This window comes from Salminus brasiliensis, chromosome 21, assembly GCF_030463535.1.
Source record: "Salminus brasiliensis chromosome 21, fSalBra1.hap2, whole genome shotgun sequence".
Classification (NCBI taxonomy): Eukaryota; Metazoa; Chordata; class Actinopteri; order Characiformes; family Bryconidae; genus Salminus; species Salminus brasiliensis.
Genome location: NC_132898.1, coordinates 987623 through 1014082, shown reverse-complemented (window position 1 = coordinate 1014082; position 26460 = coordinate 987623). Strand labels below are relative to the sequence as shown.

General features: G+C 39.6%; 1 protein-coding gene across 12 annotated transcripts in view; it reads left to right on the top strand.

Moving 5' to 3' along the window:
• Nucleotides 1–25516, top strand: part of znf740a (zinc finger protein 740a) — a 31960-nt gene extending 6444 nt beyond the window's left edge. For 2 of the 12 annotated variants that reach the window (XM_072666420.1, XM_072666419.1), the window contains 14 exons: nt 905–1031; nt 1793–1876; nt 3624–3707; nt 5059–5142; nt 6914–6997; nt 7479–7562; nt 8583–8666; nt 9722–9805; nt 11317–11400; nt 12013–12096; nt 13972–14055; nt 17219–17302; nt 19734–19852; nt 21974–25516. In XM_072666420.1, the coding sequence (XP_072522521.1) occupies nt 905–1031; nt 1793–1876; nt 3624–3707; nt 5059–5142; nt 6914–6997; nt 7479–7562; nt 8583–8666; nt 9722–9805; nt 11317–11400; nt 12013–12096; nt 13972–14055; nt 17219–17302; nt 19734–19852; nt 21974–22150 (1347 nt within the window). In that variant the 3' untranslated portion in view covers nt 22151–25516. The remainder of the gene's footprint in view (nt 1–904; nt 1032–1792; nt 1877–3623; nt 3708–5058; nt 5143–6913; nt 6998–7478; nt 7563–8582; nt 8667–9721; nt 9806–11316; nt 11401–12012; nt 12097–13971; nt 14056–17218; nt 17303–19733; nt 19853–21973) is intronic. The other 10 variants (XM_072666424.1, XM_072666421.1, XM_072666422.1 and 7 more) reach the window with 10 other exon arrangements.
• Nucleotides 25517–26460: the final 944 nt, after the last annotated feature.

Below are 26460 nucleotides of genomic sequence, written 5' to 3'. Positions count from 1 at the left end.
GCACCCAGATTGGGACTCAAACCCTGGTCTCCCACATGGCAGGTAGTGGTGTTATCTGTTGCACCACACCAACCACTAGTAACTACATGCAAAGCAGTGCAAACTGGCTGAGTTATCTCTAGGTTATAGCAGTGGGACAGAAAGGCCAGGTGGTTAATTTAGTTATTATTAGTAAACGAAAATTGGGAATCTTTACTGTAATCTTATTCACAGTAATCTGCTTTAATCACTTTTTGAATGAGACCTTATCATTATGATGCTTCTTTTTGTTTAAAGTAGAAATTTGAGATACTAACTAAATAACACAGCCAAATTCTGTGGCGCTGGGCGGTTAATCAAAACCGACGCTCAGAACCTCTAACTGACGTAATCGGGCCAGTGTTGATCATTTCAGTTGTGTTATTCTGTTAATGCCGCTTTAAAAAAAAAAGTTAGTACTTTTCATTTTCATTTCAGTGTTTATGCATTGTCTCCTTAAACACTGAGCTAACTGAGCAGCTTCTATATTTGTCCATTAATCACAATCGAGGTAAAATGTTAAGTGTGATACTGATTTGATTTAGTTTTTTTATTTTTAATGTGTAAAGAAGCCACATCCTATACAGAGACACACTTCTGTACGTTCAAAAGCTTCAACACTGTTAATTTACCTAATTTAATATGGTTTGTGCAAAAGTATTAAACATTTTAAATAGTAAATATGACTTTTTTTTTAAATGTTAAATTTAGTAAAAATAGAAATTGTGCAGAAATAGATTTTTATTTGTTTCCTGTAGAAGATCTATTCACTTTCACTCAGAAAATATATGTGTCATTTGAACAGGAGTGCACACACATTTGCATATGGCTGCATCTCAGATTTCTTTACTGAAGTTGTCTGACTAACCTTGTGGTTCTTTCTCAGTCTGTTGTGGTGGACGAGAATGGAAATTGTCCACTTTCCAAAGTGCAGAAGAACTTCATCTGTGATCACTGCTATGGGGCCTTCAGAAGTGGCTATCACCTGAAAAGACACATTCTCATTCATACTGGTACGCCTTTCACTCTCTGAGGGCATCTCAGTTTTTAGGCTACGCTGCTGCTGCTTCATAATTTTATAAAATGTCATGAAATTTAATTTAATTTACAAAAAGTCTGTAGACAGCTTTTAATTTGAAAGGATGGATACAGGGCCGATGTTAAACATCGTGAATCTGAACTAGACTTTCTGTTAGGACGTTTCTCAAGAACTAATGTAAGACATTTCTTAGTAAGGTCCTGGTGAATCAGACCCATTCATGATAGCTTGTAGAAACTCTTGTGAATTAGTTGATTTGTTTTAGTTACCAATAGTCTGTTTCCATAAAGTGCTCAGAGAGTGTGTATTCTGTAATCGGGTGTAGTAATTTCTGATGTTTGCATTTTCTATTTTACCATCAGTAAAAATGACTCTACAAAAGGGATGAGTAAATAAAGGTGGAGCAAGAAAAAAAACACCTGAGAACGTGAAGGAGATTGGATGAATGGTCATTGACAAAATATTGGCACTGTTATCAGAGCTGTCCCAGAGCTGCCTTTAACTGCTGGCAGTTTGTAGTGTCCACTATTCAGTCATGCTCCTATCCGAATATTAAAAAGAAGACAAACAGTTAAAGCGATTTCTCACACAGCTGTATGAACGGGAATGTACCGGGCTGTTTTCAGTTTATGTTGAAGCTGATCAGATAGATCATTGCTATTTAATGATCTTCTACTTCTCTGATTCTTTTATTCCTTCATTCGTTTTCAATGCTGCCTTTTCTTTCTCTCGCAGGGGAGAAGCCATTTGCTTGTGCCATATGTGACATGAGGTTTATTCAGCGCTACCACTTGGAAAGACACAGCCTTACTCACACTGGTATGACGAATTACTCCGTACCTCTTCTGATGAAATGTTCAGAGTCTCTAGGTCACAACCATGAAAGTCCCCACAGCTCATTTCTCACTTTTGTAAGGCAGTGATTGGGAAGATGCTTATTGCTGAGAGTGACTGGCAAGTAACTAGGTCTGAAAGTACTGTTGGAATGGGTTTAGTTTTACATTGGGAGACGGGGAAATTAAATATAAATATACCAACTATATATCAAATCTGGGTGTACACACAAAAGAAAACACTCCATACTGAGAACGTTCAGCTGATTGCATGTAGAAAACATGCCCAAACATTTAATATTATTCGTACCCTACTCTGTCTGAAAGCAGCGTTTTATTCAAATTGTGTAAATTTACAGCCAGCAGTCAACATCACTGCAAACTTTCTGTTCTACATGTTTACATTTGGGTAATAGGGCAGCCCAAATACTTTAAAAACGTAAACATATTAACATGATGTAATAAGATGTTCATTAACGTGACAGTTTGCACAATATAAAGGTTTGTTATTTTTACCTTTTTTTTCTAGCAGGTAAAATAAGCTTTGGAAATGACTCACATGACAGTACTGAAATCACTGAGTAATACCTACATTACCCCACCTTCCCTTGTAAAACTAATCCCACCACATAGGGCTGGGCGATAACATTTAAAGACATTTTTACAATATGTGATATTTATTGCAATATTTTGTCATGAGGAAAATGCATCAGTACCAGCAGATCCTTAAAACCTGCTGTTCAAGGACTATCCCATACGGAGTGCAGTGGTCTTTATATTCATATCTCACTGTACTCGTTATGCTCTTTTTAATGAAATGTGCAGTTGGTCAGTGAGCTTGAAGCACTGATTATATATTATACACAATAATCTCTGGAAAGCGTTGCTGCTGTCACAGAAAAACCTTGTATGTGGAAGTCAGTGTAAAAGATTAAATTCTGAGCCAGTTTGGAGCATTTCTATTGGCCCATTTATTATGAAATTTTGATACTATATAAAAAAAACAGCTGCCAGATTTCCATTTTGTCGAAAAGTGAAAATTGGAGATATAAGGTTTTTGTGGGACAGTGACGATATTGTGCATCACGATAGCAAAACTTATCACAATACTATAGAATATTGTCAAATTGCCCACCTCTACCCTCATACTAATGCTTAGTTATGTGGGTGAGATCAGTTCTCACCATATTCTAAATTGCACATCACTCAAGGGTAAAGGTTTATTCTCTGTTGCACAAATGATCAGTTTGCAAAAAGATCAATAGTAGGATCAGATCTCATGTCTAAAATGACTTTTTCCATTTCATCTCATATTCATGTCTCTTACCTGCTGCCATGACTCCAATGCAGTTTATCTGAAATATTATGCTACAGTAATACAATGTACAGAGGAGGTGGAGTCCTAAAAATGTATTTTGTACATATCTACTCAGAAAGGCAGTCCAAATAAGCAGCTTTTAGGTGACTTTTGAGTTGCATGTTGCATCAGTAGCAGAATTCTAGTGCTTTTGATAGGGCTAGTAAAGCACAGTGACGAACTACTAATGCTGATTACAGCCATTTGACCAATCAAAGACCTTTAGCATTGATCCGGATCGCGAAAACGTTGGATAGAAGTGAATTAGCCCCTTTTATAAAGTCCCGTAACTTTCTCAATTAATAACCTGTTTATCTTTATTGAGGTTTTTGGTTCTGTGTAGACGATCACTGAATTTACTGCTCTGTGCGTTTAGGGGTGAAGCCGTATGCTTGCTCGATGTGCGACATGCGGTTTTTCCAACGTTACCACTTGGAGAGACACAGCCTCACTCACACTGGTATGTGTCGATATATTGGACATAAATATTAAAAATAGTAAATTGAATAACAAGAAAAGGAGCAGCATTATGCAAATTAAGATCACTGTTCTTGTTATGTAGGATTTATTACTATAAATAAATGTATTACTTTAAATGTACTATGCAGTAGGGGTTTAATGATGCATTTATGTTAAGATTTGATGGGATTTTTAATTCTAGGAGTTGATTTTTGTTTTGTTTTTTTTTTGTGTTGAAATCTCTTCTACATTCTAGAGTACTCTAAATATATTCTACATATATTCTATACATCTCAATCCATAAATACAGAAATACAGTTTGTAGATTGTGATCCACCGTTATGAATTTTGGATACTGGCTGTTTGATTCCACCTTATATTTATAATCTCAGGGTTCGTCAATCAGATATATATATATATTTTTTTTTATCAATTATTTGACACATTTTATGTCTGACACACAAAATCCCTTGATTTCTGGTCTTGGCTAGGGCCCGATTGGCTGGTACTGGTACTGCTGATATTGACAACCCAAGGTTTTAGTAGTGGAGGTAGTGGCTTTATTTCTCCAATGCTCCCAGTTTAACTATACCACCAACTGAACTGAGAGGTCTGAACACAAAACGCAGCCGTGGTTAAAATAATTACAATTAGAGTGTATCTTAACCTGTGCTTTAGAGGGAGATTTACATGAAATATAACGAACACTTCATAAATAGAACTAAATCAAACAAACAGAAATACCTATATATATATATATATATATATATGGTAGCTCCACCCCAGTTTTTTAGTGTATTTATTAATTAGCTATTCTTAATTGCATCTTCAGTTTGAGTTGAGTACTGACACTCATCTATTTAAAAATGTAACAGAATATATAAAAAGGTGATTTATACATATACAGTATATATGGTGACATTAACTGATCCTGTAATCAGGTATCAGTCTAATTCAGTATCAGCCACTACATTTTCCCACAGGTTGGGCTGTAATTTTCACTATGGTGGCGTGTATATTTTGCAAATTATAATCCAGCTGCTAGTCTAATAGCTTGCTTAAGTGCTTTTACCAAATTATTTGAACTTGACCTGCTCCAGATATCCAGAACAGTGCTCGTCTACACAGAACAAAACCTTCACACTAATTAATCAGGCTAATTGCTCATCACTTGTGGTCAAACTGCGTCTATCTTGTAGCTTGGTTTAATCATCAAACCAAGAAATGACCTGATTTTGGCATCTTGACGTCCTGACTGGTGGTCACCTGTCTCAGTCATGTTTATCTGAACAGCTCAGTTCTGATTTGTTTTTCCGGAGTCATGTGATTGACATTCTGCTCTGTGCATTCAGGGGTGAAACCGTATGCTTGCACCATGTGTGACATGCGGTTTTTCCAACGTTACCACCTTCAGAGACACAGCCTCATTCATACGGGTATGACCCCTCTCATCTTAACCCCCCCTCGTCCCCGTCCCCACCTTGCACTACTGCAGCCGGCTGCATCAAAGCACCATATCTTTTTATTCACTTTTGTGAGTTGTTGGTTGGTCAATTGGCTTTTCTGAACGCAGCTTCGCCATGTAATCTCACTGCTTTCTGCTGTTGCAGTTCAGAACCTTCGCAGTGTGCTTTCCCCCCCTCATTGTCTGTTTCGCATGTTAGATGTCTTCAGCATGGCTTCTGCTTTCTTTGCAAGGCAATCACTCCTCTGTGTTTTGTGATCCCAAGCAGAGCTCAGAAAACGGATAACAGAAATGATCAGATTATTTTGAGCAATATTTTGAAATATTTTAAATCTAAAATTTCTTTTAAAATTAATTCCTTATTAATAGAGTGTGTGACTTAATATAAATAAATAATCCCATGACAAAGACAGGCCAGTGGCCAGTGGCCAGTGGAATTGCTCCAGGTAAAGCATAAATAAAAAGTTCAGTTTATTAAAGAAAAAAAACATTTATATTTAAAGATATATTAATATTTTAAAATTATAAGTTATATACAGTTTATTATTATTCTTAAAATTGTAGTGATGTATATTATTCACTTCATTTATTCGTCTCCAGTTCCTTTTTCCTTTCTAAGACCAGACCATACATTTCCCCACAAACTGCAGGCAATAGCATTAGGAGTGTAGTTATGAGAATGTAGAATGTATGTCATCGTTTTGCACATGAAATAAAATAAGAATGTGTTTTTAATAAGCCAGTATTTTATTTAAATATCCTTCAGCCCTCTTGACTACCTTGTAGTGATTGCCAATTTAACTATTGGGTATTAAATAACGCTTTCCCAGTCTCATAAAGACAAAAACACGTGTCTCTGTTATACAGTGTTGGAAAAAGTGACTGATTATTGCAATAGAGAAGCTGTCAACAACCTGTAGCTTTACTACAGTACAACCTGGAGTATTATTTTACAATTTGATCAATTCTAATCGTTTAATATGTTGTTTATTTGTAGTGTTTGTTTAACGAAAGTTAAAAGTAATGCAAAGGCCACTGAGCTACCACACCATGTGGGTTCGATTCCCAGTCTGGGTGACTATGCTGCGCTACACCAATAAGAGTCCTTGGGCAAGACTCCTAACACTATGTTGGCCCACCTCTGTAATACGAGTAACATTGTAAGTCGCTCTGGATAAGCATCAGCATGTTGATAAATGCTGTAAATGTAAATATAAATGTAATAAATTCAACTTCTAGTTAATGAGATGTATAGTAATTGCCAATTTACCTATTGGGTATTAAATAATGCTTAATGTTTCTTAATGTTCCCCAAACTCGGACCAAACCCTTACCCCAACTCAAACTTAACCTTAAACTAAAAACTCTTTTAGAGTTTTACCAGTTTAACCAGTTAAGAGTCCGTCAATAATGCGCAGTATGTATTGCTCAAATAAAGTAAGACCAAAATAATCAGCTGCTGTAATTTTAATCAAGCTCATCAAATCCCTGTCTAGTCATGCTTTCACTGCTCAGGAGTTAGGAGTGTAAACACCGAGCACTTACTTTCATTCTCCGGCGCTTTGCTCATCATCCTCCACTACAGAAACGCAGTCGACTGTGCTGTGGATGCCTCCTTTCTGCTCCGCTCCAGTGTTCAGCACTGACCAGAAAGCATGCTACTCCATGTGGATGTCTGTCCGACTGATCTGCAGACCGTTCTGATCTGAATTGTGAGCTAATTATTTGCTCTGTGCGTTTAGGGGTGAAGCCCTACGCTTGCTCCATGTGTGACAGGCGTTTTTTCCAACGCTACCACCTGCAGAGACACAGCCTCACTCATACGGGTATGGGTCGTCTCTCCTCACCACTTGCACTGTTGCAACTGGCCACACAGATGTGCAGCTTAGCACTGTTGCCAACTTGTTTGAAACCCGCGAGGCTTTGTTTTGAGCCGCAGCGGGGGACTCCGATCTGGACGTAATGGGTTTTCATCACTGCCCGGGCAGCAAAACACTGCGAGGCCTACTGCTTCCCACCAGTCTGGCATCTGGCTTTAAAATAGCACTGATAAACCCCTCCGTTTACAGTACGGGGTCGGACACAGACTCGGCGTAACAAGACAGTTGGCAACAATGCAAACGAGTCTCGATTTCATGTGCCACGTTTGTCTGTTCCACCGCACCATTGATGGTCTGGCTGCAACAAACTCGAGTTTGGATGTGGTGACTTGAAAATACATTGGGGGCAGTGTGGTGCTGACGACGTACTGAGCTGCAGTTTCATTGTTTACTAAAGCTTAACATTAACGGTGCTCTGTGTGTTTAGGGGTGAAGCCGTATGCTTGTTCCATGTGTGACATGAAGTTTTTTCAGCGTTACCACCTGCAAAGACACAGCCTAACCCATACGGGTATGTGTCCTCGCAAGACCCTCCCTGTTGGGTTTCTTGATAATCTTAATTTTAAGCGCCTACTTCAGTAAAGACCTCAGTACACAAATATCCTTGCTTTGCATGGAATTTATCCAGTGCATGGAGTCGTAAATAGAAATAACGTTTCTTGCCTTCCCACGAAACTAAAAACCTCTATATTTCTCAGTGCTTTGCAGCATCCAAACCCCTGAAAGGGTCTTAAATTTTGTTCCAATAAGGAAGGAAACATTTTTAATGAAGTGTAAATACACTCATGGCCAGCAAGAGCACATTATAGTGAATTCTGTCATTTTCGTATTGAGTGGGAAAAATACTGGATGCATAAGTATACCAATTAACCTGTTAGTCAAATTTTTAAAAATTAATAATATAAAAAAAGTAGTGCTGTATTATTTATTGTAAGAACTTTAGTTGCGGTATCCGCAAGCATTGCATTTTGGAGTCACAAATACTAAAGGCAAAATAGTTTTTTTTAAGTTTCCCAAATTGTTATGCACATGTAATTTACAGGATTTGAATATTATTGTCACTCCATCTGAAATTGTCTTCTTAGTTTGTCCTTCTATATTGAAATGATCATATTTAGATCTAATATAAATATATTAACCATCACTGCCTCTAAAACATTGTTTGATGTTTCAGTATTTCAGTGCTCTATAAAGTACTTTAAGTAGTGAAACTCTTTTTGATTGTACGCAGGAACCCCTTTTTTTAAAGGTCCCATCAATAGCCCTCCACTCTTATGTATATATTATTCTATTATATTCTTTAGGTTTAGAATACTCATGCAGCCAGTATTTATAAATACATTACATGTAATTACATTATCAAAGTAATAAATCCTGTCATTTCTATGGTTTTAAATGGATGCACCGCCTCTCTGCTTTAGACTAGTAGAGAGTGTGTTCAGAATGAGTTAAATAACCTTTACTTATATTTTGGGCTGAATAAACGGCCTGCTGGTCACTCCATACTAATACAGTGATACTCTGTATGTAGGGGTGAAGCCATATGCTTGCTCCATGTGCCACATGAGGTTTTTTCAACGTTGTCACCTTCAACGACACAGTCTCACCCACACGGGTATGTGTCACCTTACTGTACCCTTTCACTGTATTATAACTCAGATTTTTATTTGTAAAAAAGTATTAATTACTAAAACAGTAGTAAATGCATAGTAAACACACTTCTGATTATTCTCGTTTTGTTTAGTACTTTCATAAAACACATTTATTTTCTTTCCTTTGGCCTTGTGATAATTCCACACCAACTCTGCTGAGGCCTGGCAGGTCATGTCATGGATTCTCAAAGTATTTTTTTAGTAGTTGCTTTTTTACCATGTACTTTTATAGGTTGAACAGACGTATCACTTTTTACAGAGTATGCTCCAGAATTTCTTTTAAAAAGTAGATTTTTATATTGCTATTTATATATTTTTATATGTGTTTATTGCAGGTTGTAGCCTTAAACTGCCTCAAACCGCTGATTCAGGCAGATTTGAGAATCCCTGTCAAATGCATCGTTCACTACATTCCAACACCATTCCACACCAAGCAGTGTGCTTTAGGCAGTGTATCCTATAAACACGCAATGCCTGTAGGTTTGGTGGGACTAAGGGCCACACGAGGAACCTCAGAAAGTAATGTCAGGTTCTGAGCATGACAGATAGCCCAACAAGAAACCTACATTGAACATGAATTTACCTGTAAACCTGTAAATCCAGTGTTTTTCTCTGTACTGCTTCATCATTTCTTTATTATTGCTTGCTAGTTAAATGCCTTATTTAGGTTCTTTAGCTCTTTTAGTCCTGGAACCATTTTCAGTACATGGTCCAGTCGGCCTGACTGAAATAAATCTTGTAGAAACTAAATTTCCATGATGTTGACCTGCCCGGCTCTGGATGAACTTGGTGTGGAATTACTCTTTGGCTTTGAATTCATTATTATTATTTTCTGTCTTCATTTTCGTTTTCTGAATGCTGTATAAAATCTGTTCTAATTGGCCAAAATCAATACAAAAATATCCATAGTTTCACACATAAGCTTTTAAAACGTCTGTTGAGCTTGTCATCGACTTCATGACCTCGCCAAAATCGAAACATCCACTATCATATTCTAATACTAGTACTCTGCATTTAGGGGTGAAGCCATTTGCTTGTACCATGTGTGATATGAGGTTTTTCCAACGCTACCACCTCCAGAGACACAGCATCACCCATACGGGTATGTGTTGTCTCTTTGTACCCCACACAGTCAACCCCAATGCAAGTTTAAGTGACCTTTTGTGCTTTTTTATTTAATTTTTCTTCTGCAAGTCATAGCGGTCACACCGGGTGTCAGTCACTCTTACATCAGGAGTGATATTTTGCTCCATGTTTCCTGTAACTTTGCAGGATTTGGTACTGTGTTTATTCATTAGATAAGTGGTGGAGTTCTTTAGAATACATTTCTAATATTCTTCTCCACACATGCTCATTTACACCCGTGCCTTTTGGAAGTCTAGTTGTGATTATCTTCAGTTTCTCAATCCCAAAGAATCTGTCAGACTCCTGACAAAATCTTTTACCAGAAAGTCGTACAGAGTAGCTGAAGTGGTTCTTTTAGAAAGTCCCCGTTTAGTCCTTTAGTGCACTAGTGTGATTTGAATGGGATTAAATTGGCCTCTGATGGTTCCTAATTATGCATAACATCACTTTCATATTTCAACTTTAAGATAAGGTCCCTCTAGTATTCGCTATCATTCAAAAGTTTGGAATCAGTGTTTACATTAAAATCTTTTGTTGCATAAAATTGATTAGAATTATTTTTTTGATGAAAAAAAAAGATCTTTAGCTCCAGCATCAAGTTTAACATTCAGAATAAAATTTAATTATTTAATAACTACATACATTTAATACCTAGAACGATGTTCTAATAACCTTAATATACAGCACAAGTTCTAGTAATGTAGTAAACAGTTTTAGTAAATTAAAATATACAATGACGTAATAAACTAGGTAAAAAAAAATGTCAAGTGGAGTTCTATAATAATAATAATATAATATTTAATGTCCAGAGTAAATTAAAATAATTCAATTTAGTTTAAGTCAGTATACCTTGTGTGATCAAATCTGGCAGAGAATTGAAATGCATCTATCTTAAAAATGTTGTTTTTGGAAGGGGGGGTGGGCAAATACTTAAATGTGTACTGTGTAGGATTTTTGTAAATATATCATAACATATGACTGATTTCAAACTTTTGAATGGTAGAAGAAAATGTGAAATGTAAAATATTTAAAGAGCTTTTTTTATTTCATGAATAAGGAATAGAAGCAGGTGGAATATTTAGGACAGTTTAACCTTGCATTTTGTATCTTTATAGACATTATCGAAGGTTTTGTGATAATTATTGGATCTTTGGGTGGGCTTTTAGTTTTATTTGTAATTTAGCAAAATATTTGGACAAGTGTCCTACTTGCCCCGAGTAGCACATAGTTAACCAAATCACTGAGTCAAGGTTGGATAATTGAGACTATGGTGTGGACATGAATGGGTGATTAAGGGCTGGCCTACGGCTAAGCCCAGTTTAATTTGGGAAGAAGGGAAGAAAAGCAGGGGATGCCACTAATGAGAACACCTCACTTTCAGACTCCACTTTGTTGTACAAGAGAGCCGTGTTGACAGTCATGAATGCTTCAGCGTGTGTTGTTGCAGTAGAGAATGCACATGACTAATATTCTGCTCTGTGCATTTAGGAGTGAAGCCTTACGCTTGTTCCATGTGTGACATGCGTTTTTTCCACCGTTACCATCTGCAGAGACACAGCCTCACTCACACTGGTATGTGTCTTTCCACCTTACCCCCTACTCTCCAGAGACAGGCCACACAGATCCTATTTGAGCATCTGAGCACTGTTGCCAACTTTCCTTAATTAACTAACATTCATTTGAAGGCCATTTTCTAAACCTACCAGCAGCGTTTACAGCTGTTACCATTGCAATTCGTCGTAGACCTTCATAAACCCGCTACGGCCTCTGTGTGAAGGCTTTGGGGCCTAAAAAAGTTGGCAACACTGCCCTGAGCTTCAGCATGCTTAATCAGTTCAACCACACTACTCCTGCTGTATGATGTCTGAGTATTAAGTATTAAATTAAGTATAAATATAAGTTCATATGCTGTGAAATGCATAATAATACCAATGTTTACTTTTCATTTCCTTCTACCAATAGGCAAGATTTGTCACTTTTCAGAGCAAGCGTTAACCCAGTCCAGCTTAATACGCTTTTTTTAATTTACCCTCCTCAGTCTGATTGTACCTGGCACCACACTACTAGTTTACACAGCGCTTGTTCCGTTCCTTCATCTGGACGTACTGTAAATTAGTGCTGTAGCTGCTGTGTCAGCCCACTGGCCAGCTCTAAGGCTAATGCAACTATGCTTTTTGCACTCAGGGGTGAAGCCCTACGCTTGTAACATGTGCGACATGCGTTTTTTTCAACGCTACCACCTGCAAAGACACAGCCTCACCCATACGGGTAGGTGTCGTCTCTTCATACCCCCACCCCGCACACGATGCACGTAATCTTGTGTGTTCTTATTATTGCAGGTGAACACACAAAACAACCACAAACTCGAGTTTGTAGTTCTGGAACATCCAGTTACACCAGGTCCACATTGCCCCACTGTTAAATCCATGTGGCGACAAGAACATTCCAGTACAGCTAACGTCTCAGGACTGCACGATTATCAGCTGCTGTTATAATTTGGGTTTTAATGTTGATTAAGAATGTGATGGTGGTCCTTATTTAGAAGCATTGAGCTCCTGTTTAGATGTGGTTAAAATGACTAGTATTAGGTTAGTGATGTTAAAAATCTTTAGAAATGTGGGTAGATTAGTTTGGGTTGGGTCAGGACTTTCGCCTTGTTTTTGTCATTATATCAGTTCAGTTTTCAGAGTATGTACGGTGAAGCTCATAGTGTTTATAGGCGATACGCCATGGGATTAATAGCATGGGAATAGTAAGTCTAGAGTTGGAGGGTTCCAGCAATTTGGGCACATGCTAATTTGGTTTTCTTTGACTGAACCCTTGTGAACCACATGGTCGCTGTAGCTGTTATTGTGGTTGGCTGGAAATATGTGATTGATCAATTCAATAATGTTGTCTGTAATGTCTGTTGCAGCGAATTTTAGACCCTCAGAATTTTAGACATTCTGTGCTACATCTGAGTGTGCTTCATTTGAAAGTCTATAACTATCAGAACCATTCCAGTAGAATTATTCAAATAGATTTAAGATTAAAGATTAAGATTAAATTAGGATTAATACATTAAATCAATACAATTACAATATAAACAACTGTGGACTAAAATGTAATCAAGTTGTTTGTTTGTTTTGTTTTTTTACTTGAAAGACTGAAGTTGGCAGTATCCTTCAAACGAAAAAAGTTTCTGAGCAAAAATATCCTTGTTTTGCCTGAAAGACAATAACCTACCCCTTTCTGCTGAGATGTTCCCTCTAGGGCTGCACGATATTGGGAAAGAAAACTAACATTGCCATATTTGTTCTGTGATATTTTGCAATATTTAAAAATACCAAGATATTATCCAGATTTCACCAGACATCAGTGATCCAACATGTCATGATCTTAATCAAGGTTTGAATTTTAAAGATTTGACCCTGCACCTCCTGCATGATATATCGTGCAGCCCTGGTTCCCTCTCTGTGCTCTCTGACTAGGATTGGCCGTAATCACTACAACCTTTGTTCTGACACCTCTCCTTGACCGTGATTGGTTCCATCCATCACTTTGTCTATTTGGAGACCATTCTCTGGCTTCATAGGGAACTACCAGGGCATTTTTTTTAATGCACCCTTCACCGCCTCATTTGCTCTGAGACCTCCATCTGACTGTGATTGGTCCAGCATATGTATCATTAGTTGGATTTCAGTTACTTCTTCATTCGTTTGAGGTATAATGCCAGCTTTGGAGACCTAAAACTGAATGTAGCACACCAGAATGTAGAAAGCCTGCACTGATATAAAGATAAAAAAGGCACAGGGTCCAGCATTGAGCCGCCTAGTGACGTCGCAGTAGCTCCAAAAGATCTGCTAAGGCGCCGCCTGTCTAGTGGGATGCAAGGGTCCACCCTCCTAGCTTGATGACATTGTGATAGATGGGAAGACTGACTAGCCTATGGGTTTAACAGGGGGAAAATTGCTAAAAGGGACTTTTAACACACGTGGCACATAGAAGCATGAGCTGTTTACTGAGATTTCCTCTTAAGAACGTGTGGGTATGTTCTGGCTGTTGGCTTTTTGGCTCATGGGTTTAAGATAATATGTGAGATGTTCTACATTTAGAAAGGATTATAGGTTTTGTGTGTGAACCTTTGGTGCTTTGTGTATTCAGGGGTGAAGCCATATGCTTGCTCGATGTGCGACATGAGATTTTTTCAGCGTTACCACCTGCAGAGACACAGCCTCACTCATACGGGTATGTGTCGTCTCATCTTACCGCCCTTGGCTGTTGTTAAAACATACAGAATGCAAGCAGACTGGATAAGAATTCAGCTCCTATTAAGTGCTTCAGCTTTGGTTTACTGAAGGAGAACTGTAGTAACCTTACCTACACTGATCAGCCATAACATTAGTTACAATCTTCATCCACAGCAGCTCCTGTCTATCGAGGGGTGGATCTACATATTAGGCAGTGAGTGAACAGTCAGTTCTTGAAGGTGATGAAGGAGGAAAATGGACAACCGTAAGAATCTGAGACACTATGAAAAGAACCAAACTGTGATGTTCTAGACAATGACTGGGTCAGAACATCTCCACCAAAACATCAGGCAGCAGGTCTTGTGGGGTGTTCCCGGTATGCAGTGGTCAGTACCTACCAAAAGTGCTTCAAGGAGGGGCAACCAATGAACTGGTGATTGGCTCAAAGGGTCAGGGCTCATTAATGCTCATTGAGGTCCCACCTCACAACTTGCAGGACATATCCAGATACCACAGAACACCTCCAGAGGTCTTGTGAAGTCTTTGCCACACCGGGTCTGAGTTGTATTGGTGACCCAAGGGGGATCTACTCAGTATTAGTACTAATGTTATGGCTGATCAGTAAATATTAATGTTAGAAACTTCCAGATGTCGACTCCGACAGCCCTAAATGTACATAGCAACCGTAGTGCAGTGAGTGGTGGTGTATGAGTCACATTTGCACGCTTGCTGCATCCCAGTATCAGGTTATGCAATATTAAGATCTGTCAGACCGTGTTTCTGTGACGCTCAGCGTTTCAGATATTCACAAGTAGATTTGTTGTGTTTATGATCGAGGGACTGGCAGTAGTTTATGTCTAGCAACTTTTGTGTTCCTAAATTTCTAATCACAGTATTATCAGTGTACATGCCTGTGACAACTGAAATAATGAGAAAAATCAATGCAGCCCATAAGTATTTGGACATTGGCACAGTTAGGGTTCGCTTTGGCTTTGCTCTCCAGCTCAATTGGTTTTGAAATGAAACAATGACTGTATAGTTAAAGTGCTGGAAGTCAGCTTTCATTCAAGGGTATTGGCATATATTGAGTGAAGCATATGCAGTTTTGTGCAAAATTGAGTGTACCCCTGGTCAAATTACAATTTAATATAAGTTCAAATAAATGCACCTCTTCTGTAGAGGGACTTCTAATACAAGACTTATACTTCTAGGACAAACTTTACTAAATGTTTATTATCATAATATTATTTTATTAGCTGGATTGACTATATTTAGGGGGGGGTAGAACATCCAGTAGGATAAATTAAGCAAATTGGAAATTGATCAATATCATTTTTAAGTTTTATGTAGAGCACTTATTCACTTGTTTATTCTTAGAAAATCAACATCACCGTATTTCAGGGGTGCACAAACCTTTGCATACGACTGTAAATTAGTCATAGACAGAACTGTAATACTGTTACACTTAGACTACAGTTAGAACCGTGCAGATGTAGGCACTCTGTCTTTGATATTATTTATTTTGCACTTTTTGCTTTCATTTTTTCATGTTTGTAGTAAGTTAATCCGGCCCGTCAGGAGCGTTTGACTTTTGGGGGGTTTGGTGTGAAACTGAGCTTCACTGTAGAGAAACCCACCCACTGATTTCTTTACAGAAGAAACCAGATAACGGGCGTCGGTCGCCATGACTACAACACAGATACAGGCCTAATTTTACTTCCTATCCAAACCCACCAGGGAAGCTACACGAGTTTTATATGGAATGATGATGATGAGGGTAAAATAGTGGAGAATTTGAACAGAATATTTCAGAATATCCTTTTTATAAACTGTAACCTGGACCTCAGGTGTGGTGTCTTCTAGTGAGGTGTGTATGGTTGCTTACATTCTCCTGTGTTTCTTGCTGGTTTGTGAGGACATCCAGGTTGTTCAAATGCACCACTGAGTTGTTGCTTTTTCGCAGTGCTCCAGCACTTCAGATTGCGACACACACACAAAACATAAATGGACAAAAGTATTGGGACACACATTTTAATCATTCAGTTCAGGTGTTTGATTCGGTCACATTGCATTTACATGTGTATAAAATCTGGCCTCTAGTCCTGCAGTCGGCCTTTCTTCCACACATCAGTGAAAGAACGGGAGGTTCTAAAGAGCTCACTGAACTCCAGCGTGGTTCTGTATGTAATAGGAGACACCGCTGCACCAACTACAAGTCAGCTGGTGAAATCTCCTCCCTCCTAGATCTTCCTCCATCAGCTGTGAGTGGTGTTATTATTGAACAGTGGAAGAGTTTAGGAGGAACAGCTCACAGAGAGCAGCTCAGCCACCGAGTGTCTGTCAGACCACGTAAAGTTACAGAGCGGGGCAGGGCCGAGTGCTGAGCTCAGAGCAGAGTGCAGAAAAGCCTCCAACTGACTCAGTAACTGCAGCAGAGCTCCAGACCTGCTGCTGCTGGTAGAGCTGCAGAGGGGGAACAGCTCCGTAGTAATAATGCCTGTGGGTTTAGAATGGGATATCATAGTAATGAGTGTCTTAATACTTTTGTCCATATAGTGTATGTTTGGTAATCTTGTCCAGACTTTGACATTTTCCTTCGTCCTACAGTTTAGAGTCTGCTACCACCTCCAAATGCCACCAGCCTGTGTAGGATTAACTGAGGACTGTTTGTTAGCTCTGTTGTGCGTGATTCAACAACGCAGCGCCACACAGCTGGCCAAGAAATGAACAGACGGTTGTTTTAGAATGGGTGTCCTGTATATGAAGAGGATCTACACAACTACTCAGCTGGCAGTCTGCATTTATACTCATTTATAGTCATTGTTTCATAGTCATTGTGGAGTGTGGTTAGAAATGGCTTGTCCGTGAGGATCGGTCTAGATGGGCACGGGGGCTGATCACATCGGCAGAGAATACAGAATTCCTGTGGGGTGGAGTAGAGAGTGGTGGAGTAGTTAGAAGCTCATCTGTATTGAAAAAGAGCTGAATCCACAGATATCATCAGCAGATACTCAAGATTTCATCTGTATCTAAAAAAAACAAGTGAAGTCAGGCCAAACAAAAGCTACACACTGTCCAAATACTTCCGGGCTGCATTGTACATTGAGTTTTGCTTTGCTGTATGCCGAGGTTGACTGAGAATTGGTGCTCTGTGCGTCTAGGGGTGAAGCCGTATGCTTGCTCGATGTGCGACATGCGGTTTTTCCAACGTTACCACTTGGAAAGACACAGCCTCACTCACACTGGTATGTGTTCTTTCCCTGTACCCCTCTCAGTAACACCAGCTCGCTTAGTCATTAGATTCAGACTGGTGATGTTAATTACACAGTCAAACTCAATCAGGTTTTAAATCTAATCTCATTGTTTGTTTGTTTGTTTGTTGTTATTTTTTTTATATAGACACATGTATGTCATTATTTAGTTATTCCACACAGTTTTGAGTAGGGATTTAGAGATTTAGATGAGTACTCACTTAAAAAAAATAATAAAAAAAACAGAAAGGTGCCAAAAAGGACTCTAAATGATGCCATAAACCCTGTTTACACCTGGTCACTTCATGCGTCTTGATTATATCTGGATAACGACAAGCCACATGTCAAGGCTCATTCAAACCACATACAAATCCCATTACTGAAACCACTTCCCGAGAACCTCTGAGACACGTTAGAGCCACATGCTATAGCAGTGTATAAACATCCATTACTCCAAGATACATTCCTCAACCATAACCCCTTCCACTACAACCAAACCCCCTCCCACTACAACCGTAACACCTCCCAGTACAACCGAAACATCCATAATAACTGCTTTGCAACGTGCAGATGTGCAGATCCTGTCCTACACAGCAATCGGATTTCAGTCCAACTAACCACGTAAATACATCTGTCTAAAATCTCATCAGGATTCAATACAGAGACTAGTCACATCAAGTGACCAGGTGTAAATTGGGGTCATAGATTACTGAGGTCATGTCTTCGGTATTCTGTGCCGTGCCCATATTAGAGGCTCTGGGTCTAAGCTTGATTTCCGGATGACAGAAATGGGTGGAATTCCGACCTCGATGCGTTTTCTCCTGTCTTCCCTGTTTTCTCACTAATTTCACTGGATCCTCTCAATTACGATGTTGGTCAGATTATGAATGTTGGTAGATGCGAGCTAACACTGCTGCTTACCGAACCAACGTCATAAGAGTGCCAACCTCCCCAGAGTACCCTAAACTAGGGCTGGGCGAAATGGTAAAAATATTATATCACGATATTTTAAAACACTGTCGCGATACACAATACTCATTACGCTAGACACGATGGCCGACAAAATGCATCAGTAGTGACAGATTTATAAAAACTACTATAGAAATACTCTCCCATACTGAGTACAGTGATTTCTATTCAAATTGTGCTGCACTTCATCCAGGTAAACCAGACTAATTACACTGTTTGTAATAAATGTGTAGATGACCAGTGTTCTTCAAGCACTGACCATGTCCTTGATATGCATAGAGAAGTATATTGTGAAGTATATTGTATATCACAATACCAAAATTTATCATCATACAATAGAATATTGTCATATTGCCCAGCTCTACCCTAAACAGACCTGCTAGCTATGTTAAAGGAGGTTCATCACTTGTGTGCTTGCTGTAGTAGAGTGTAGTCGGAGGATCAGGTGCTACACTGTAGTCTTGGAGTTTAGTTATCAGCTTATTTCCTGCAGTGTCATTCAAGGTCATATCGTTGAATTTAGACTCATAAGCTCATAATTCAGAAGATCCAGAGACATTCAGAGGAAAACTGTGTGCAGGGCTTAATGTGTGGGGTCGGAAAGTGTGTTTACCGCAGGATAAGATGAGGAGAGTTTTTATCACCCTGATTATTTCTGTCTGAGGGAATTCCTGCTCAGATCCGGAGCTCCGGTGTGGGCATGATGTTGATTACAGAGGAACACATGACTTCAGAGATCTATAGAAGAACCACTATCAATTTGAACCATTTGTTAATGCGAACACCTTCATATAATGTAAAGGTTCTGACCACTTTCAGGGTTCTTCCTGGAACCTGTAGATTATATGAAGGTTCTCCTGTTTAAAAATTGACTTGACATCTATTTAAAAGGGAGGCAGAAGTGGTTTGCAGCATGAATCCTTTGCGGCACCTTTAGTACCTGCGGTCTGGAGACGCAGATTTATTTTTAACATTTTGTTTGTGTTTATTTTTTAAAATTTGTTTATTTATTTATTTAATTTTAATGCACGTTCAAGTCTGTTTGACTTTTTAGTTTTTTTGAGGAAGGCTTAGTCATGATTTTTTGATTGAAGGTTATATAAGGGGTAACATTAGAACATGCCCTCAGTAGAGCACTAAACATGCCCCATTGTGCCACTTGTGCATTTATAGTGGGCAATGTCGGCCCATAATTCTTCATAAATCAGCCTTCACTACAAACTCGAGTTTGGATGAAGTCATTTTGTGTTGTCCTCCTCAAACAGTAGCCGTCCTGATTGAGACCCGTTATCTTTGTAATTGTGAGAAAGCAGTATAAGTCTAATTAGAATAATAAATGAGGGTTAATTGCACACTTATGATCGCTGCTGTGTTCAGTCAGAGCCGCAGCGTGATGATGTGATGTCAGCGGATGCATCTCGAATGTTTAATAACGGATGGCTTCTGTGTCCGCCAGGCGAAAAGCCGTTCGCGTGCGACATGTGTGACATGCGCTTCATCCAGAGGTATCACCTGGAGAGACACAAGCGCGTACACAGCGGAGAGAAGCCTTATCAGTGCGAGCGATGCCAGCAGGTAAGACGCACTCGTGGGTGCAGCTTCATTTATCCCTTTTTTTCTTTTACTTTCATTTTAACTATCCGAGCTGGTTTAACACACATCCATAACGTCTGTGAGCTGGATCTGACGTTGGTATCGAGGTGTGACGCCAACAGGAAATGAAAGACGTAAAACTTAAATGGGTTTAAACAGAGCTTAGAAAAGTTCTGAGGACTGTGCAGAACTTTTAGTACCTGTAAAATCCGTCAAATCTGCTGATCTGAGCAGTAAGGGGTCATCTCCTCAGTAAAACACTGATATTAGAATAAACTACAGAAAGTGGTGGAGGCTCTCCATCACTGTGTTCATCATTAGAACATCTCCAAAGTTCTCCTCTCTCATGGAGTCTAGTATTATTTAGAGTTCTCCTCAGATCAACACCTGGTTTGGTGGTAAATCAGGGCTTAATGATGGTAAATCAGGTGAGCTGCTGCTGCTGCTGCTGCTGCTGCTGCTGCTGATGGAGGTGAACACATCCTCCACGCTGTGCTGGCTGGACTGGGGGGCGTCCAGGAGAACCCTGGAGGAACCGAGCTCTGTTCTTCAGACTAGCTCACCGACAAGATCTCACTACTTTCTTTCTTCAGAATGAGAAGCTCTTGTTTCTCCTTTTTACTGGATTCATGTTCAGCTGCTTTATCTGTTCTGATGAGATCTGGAGCTTCTACAGTAAAATCTCTTTTAGGGTAGTTAAAACCTCTGATCTTTACTGTAAATGTACTTCTCTTTTCCTCCTGTAGGCTTGTAGACTGATTCTGTGAGTCCTGTAAACACACCGTTTTTAGATAACCATCAGCTGAAGTGAAACACTTCAGTTAAAAAAAAAAGGAAAAAAAGACTTTTATTTGTTCGTTTTTTAAGACCGCGGTATCGGGTCTCTCTGTGCGTACAGTAATATACAGGGTTTCAGTTTTCAGTTATTAGGAATCCATGGTAACCGATATTTTTGTTAGTTTCAGTGCAGTTGTATTAAGAGAAGTTATTACTGCTTCTGAAAACTGTATGTGGGCTGATCATCTCTGTGAACCCCACACAGATTCACTCAGTTCCACCGGCAGCTCATCTGATCACCTGTAGTGAAGAACTGGGTAGATAAACTAGCTGGTAGATGGGAACTGGGAGTACTGTCCTTCCTCCTGGAGAGCACTGGTTGAACTACCACACACACACACACACACACACACACACTTGTATTTGACATGATCTCAGAGTTTGTGCAGCACTGAATATTTAGTATCCGTTTTTTACATTTTAATCTGATTTACTTTTTTAATCAATGTTTTTAAACTCCTTAGTGTTTAATATCTTACAGCCCAGTCTGACTGACCTACCAGACCATTCAGCTCCCAGCTCACTTACAAATGATCCTCAGCTGCTGCAGACTTCTCTATTAATGGCGCCTACAGGACGTAGAGACTGACTAATATGCCTGTTTACAAAATGTAAAAATTGTGATTAAATCCACTTGCATTAGCATCAAATATTAAAATAAATAAAATGCAGATATTTTTGCATCACAATTATTATGTTCTAAATTTTCTAAATGTTCTGCTCTTCTGGAGTATAGTAAATGCTTTTTTGCTTTATCAGTATCAGCAGAGAGACCTGCTTAATGAAAACCTCAGCATGTCAGATGTTTTTTGTGTAGATCTTGCCGATATTTGAAGAAAATATAGATTATTAAAAGTATTTAAAATTATTTAAATTGAAATAGATCATTAAAATATTAATTTTGTAGTGCAGCATATGGTGTCCACCATTTTACATTGAATATCAGCGTCAGCCTGCAATCTCTATACTGACGCCTCCCTAAGTTTCTCTCCCCACATTAATGGCTGCTAATTGTTGCCTGATTCCTGTCGTTCATAACTGATATAAAAGAAAAGCGTAGTTAAACCTTGGGAACTACCACATACACGTTCTCTGGTAGGTCTGTTTGGTTTGAGCCCCTGATCAATTCTTTTTATAGGTTCTGTTTTTATAAAGTGAAATAAAGTAGCTAATATGAATTTATCCGTTTGATTAACACCAGGTTCCTCAGCAAACCCTGACGCTCTGAATCCATCACCCTAACCCTTGTCTTTCTTCCTCATACAGAACTTCTCGAGGACAGACCGACTGCTGAGGCATCGGCGGCTTTGCCAGGGAAGGGGCGTGGCTAAAGTCGAGGCCCAGCCCTGCTGTGAGCCACGTCCTTACCCCCAGGAGCCACCCCCAGCACCCCCGGCCACCTGGAGCCCTCTGCATCCGCCGCCCGGCCGACTCGCAGTGTGACATTCCAGTCTAGATCTTGGAGATACACAAAACAAAACACAAACACCCCCCAACCTCTCTCACTGCCGCCTCGCTCAGTGGCGCCACCCACTGGCTTGGACTGATACTACAGAAGGATAAAAGAGGCGAGATTCTCAACCCTCTACTTACCTTCTGCGCTACATTATTATTTGGAGAGAGCGTTCATTTCGGGGTTGTTTTCTACTTTAAATGATTTATTTTGCATTATTATTTGTTTTTGTTGTTGTAAAGATTTTTTTTTTGGTGGTACGTGGAAGAAGGGAACAAGAAAATGTGGTCAGGAGACATCATGGTCGATTTGAATCAGGGAAGAACACCTGAAGAAGAAGAAGAACTTTTCAGAGAAACGAAACTATCAGTTTTTTGCTGATCACACGAGCAGGTGTGTGAAGGTACAACTCTTCAACAGCGAAGAAGGATTATAGACTTAAACGGCTGCCATTTCCACAATTCCATTCATTCAACCGGACCTGAACTACAAAAAAAAAAAAAGCATCTAACGTGACGTATTCGACAAAACGGCACCAGTTTGTCTCCAGTACCCTTCTGTGCTGAAGACTCAGGAAACCGTTAGGAGATCTGTCCACAGTACTCTAATGCAACTTGTGAAAAATGGCACAATACAGTTCCACAGCATTCTTCACTTCAGCTTCTCTAACTGTTCACACCGGTATTCTGACTTAAGGTTGAATTTCCAGGCTGTAAATGTAACTGTTAACTGGTTTGTAGTGTAACATTTAATATCTAATATGGTGGAAATGGCACAAGTGGCAATATGCAGCCACGGTGCAAGGATGCACACCTGTCCATCTCCAACAGCTCACATAATCACATTACTACTACATAGTGTGTTCCTGTCAGTGATGATGTATCTACATAGCGAGTGACGCAAAGACGGAAGCTCCGAGGAGACGCTCAACACGACGTTTGCGACGGATTTACGTTTTAAGACTTTGTGGCCTTAGGATGTGATCATGTGTTCATTTGGAACTTTATTTTTTGATCTTAACCTTGACTTGTCAGAAAATGCAGTCACTGCCTGAACGTTTCAGTTGTGTTGTTTTACTTCCCTTAAAGGGGAACTCTACCAACTTTGAAAATTCAGAGAGGGGTTTGGTGTGAAACTGAGCTTCACTGGTGAATGGAAGCTGGTGTCTGTCGCCATGACTACCACACAGATACAGCCCATAATTTATTTCCTATCCAGACCCATCAGTGCAGCTACACAAGTCTTCTGAGTTTTATATGGGACAATAATGATGATGATGATGATAAAGGTAAAATAGTGGAGAATCTCAACTAATCCAGTTCTCTTTAGGGACTACTTTCTGTAGCTGCACTACACCCTGCAGCATGTATCCCTCCACCATTTTAATGATCTGGTTCTAAAAGCAGGTTCTAGAGCCGAACTCTTCTCAGAACTCTGGTAGAACCGTGTCTCAGGCATCAGGCAGCGTCTTCATCACCATTAGGTGAAGAACTTTCTGTGAGGAGCTTTTATTAGAGCTTCAGACGTCTGCTTCCCTTCACCTCCACTGTAGAACCACAGCTCTGACTGGGGGAGCTTATCTAGAACCGAGACCACTCTGAATGAGAATTGGTGGAATTCCTCTTTGCTATGTCAGTGTAACGTAATCTTGCCTTCTCTATAAGTACTGCTGTGCTGAAATATCCCTCTATCTTTTTTTTTAATAACTATAAATTAAATGTCACTTATTATTTGATAAGGGTTTGATCAGTATCAAGCCGGTTTCCAGTTTGGTGAAGTGTGGTAATATCTCTTCTTGGTAGGCAGATCTTTCACCCTGTGCTTTCTGTAGTCATAGAAGTCATAGAGGTTCCTGAAGCCTAGTGGTGCTCAGCCCAGCACTCCTGCACTGCTTAGTTTCAGCCCCTGGTCCTCCAGATGTGCTACTTTTGGTGTAAACAAAGTGTAAAGAACCTTTTTGACGGTATGAAATAATTTTCACATATTTTTAATATCTGAGGAACTGATATAGCAGCTTAATATTATGTGAAGGTTCCTCAAACCTTTAAAAGGTTCTTTAACTCTGACAGATCTCCTGTTCTTCTGTAAATGAGATGTTTGAAGTTCTCTTAAGGCTAATCCTCACAGTTACTTTGCAGACATGGTTCTATGGGGAACCAAATGTTGTTCTATGGAATTATATTATAGAACTCTTTGTGGCACAACCATTTTAAAAGGTTCTTAAAGTTCTCCATTGCAGAAAGGAACCAACCTGGCAACAAAGCAGCATATATTTGAGTTTTCTACTGAAGAACCCTTGGAGAACGCAGTGGAGTGGTTGGAACTGAGCGGTGTAGGATAGTGGTTCTCCAGCTGTAGAGTCAGACGGTCGTGTTCTCACCTGTTCAAAGGTTTATCTACGGTTCTGAGGTTTTTAAACAGTAATGGGTTCTAAAGTGGAACCAGTCGATTAGGCCGATCTGAGAATTGTTACTGGATCTGGTTCAGCCTCCAACTTCTCCTCCGTTTTCTGTGCTTCTCTTCTGTACCAATACTGATCTGTCTGTCGAGCAAGCCCCTCCCACATACGATGATATCCGGCGAATAGGATGTACCGTGGGAGGGCGGCCGCCGCCCTGAAACACGAGACATTGCCACATTTCTATGAAACGACTGATGATCTTTTTTTTTTTTCTTTTTTTCTTTGTTTCATTGTATGCTTATATATCAGAATCGAAATGGAAGACAACTTCTCTTAGTTCTGTAGCGACATGCTGTGTGTTTTTAATAACTTTTTTTATTTCTAATATAAATTTAAAACACTGGAGCGAAAAGTGAAACAAGTTCAACTATAGTCGTTTTTTTTTGTTTTTATAAAAAATAGTTTTTAGTCATTAGACAAAGCCTCTCTTCGAATCGGCGGTCTGAACAGATTGGAATAATGTTTCATCACAGCCCCTCCGGACCGGTCGGGCTCTGAGTTAAAAGGGTTATTCATTTTGTTTGTTTGTTTGTTTTTGTTTTGTTTTTTTGGAAGAAAAAAAAAGAGATTTGAATTGGTATCAAAGTCCTAGAGAACCTTTCCCACCACACTCTTTTAGTGATTATATGGTTAGAAGTACTAGGGGAAAAACTGCATCAGTAGTAGCTAACAGTAGATCTTTATTTTATCTTGCATGCCATTTGCAGTTATCACTGTAAGAACTTTATATTGATTTTGTTTTTCTTCTTTAAAAATAAAAAAAATGTTGTATTGATGATCATTCTTGTAAAAATGGGCAAGTGAATCCAAAACAACCTTGTGATCCAATTAGTTTTCATTGTGTGGAGTGAGGAGAGGGGCTTCCATTATGCAGAAATAAAATCCTGTAAAAGAACGACGGCTGAGTGTGTCTGAGAGCGCTGCGGGGAAGCCCGGCCGGGGGTCAGCGGCTGCGGGGTGGAGAATGCGGGAGGGCAGCAGCTGAGAGTCTGTTGACTTGTAGGAATGTAGGAATGCTAGACGAGCTGTAGATGGTTCCACGCTGACTGAGAAACTGTAGAACATCCAGGATGAACACATTTAGTTTGCCCACTAGAGGGTGCTGTTTCCATTCTGTCAGGACCTCTGTGTTGGCACCTGAACCAGGTCTGAAATCAGTAACCATTCTCAAGTACCCCAAACCTGAAGCTGCAGTGAGAAGTGAAGTAGAGCCCTACAGCTCTGCCTAAAGGCCTTATTATCACAGTGGTGACATTTAGTTCTAACTGCCTGCTCAGCTCTGCTGCAGCTTTAGTGGGGTGATCAACTCCCCAACTTATCCCAAAAGTACTGGATGGAGCTCCACCATCATCATTCCAGAGAACACAGTTCCTCCACTGCTCCACAGCTCCTCAATGCTGGGGGGCTTTATACCCCTCTAGCCCACGCCTGGCATTAGGCAGCATGGAGCCAATAGGGTCATGATGTTGATCTATCTGCTCCAGAGAGTCCTATTCTATTGGCAGTACTTCTTCTCTACAGGGACTAGACAAGCTGTGTGTGCATTTGCACATCTGTGTCAGCAATGGGTGCAACTTAGAGTAGCTGAATGCATTCATTAGAAAGGGTGTCCACAAACATTTGGACAAGGTAGTGCATGTAAATTATATTATTTATCACATCATTTAAGGGTAAGGCAGCCAAACGTGTGTCTATAGAGTCTGTATTTGTGAGGGATAATGTGAGGTCCGAATAGACTGGTTCTGATTGATAAACCCACACAGACAGCAAACGTGACCCTCAGGAGACTGAAAAACACCAAAATAAAAAATAAGGAAATTGAAATTTGACTTGATCCCG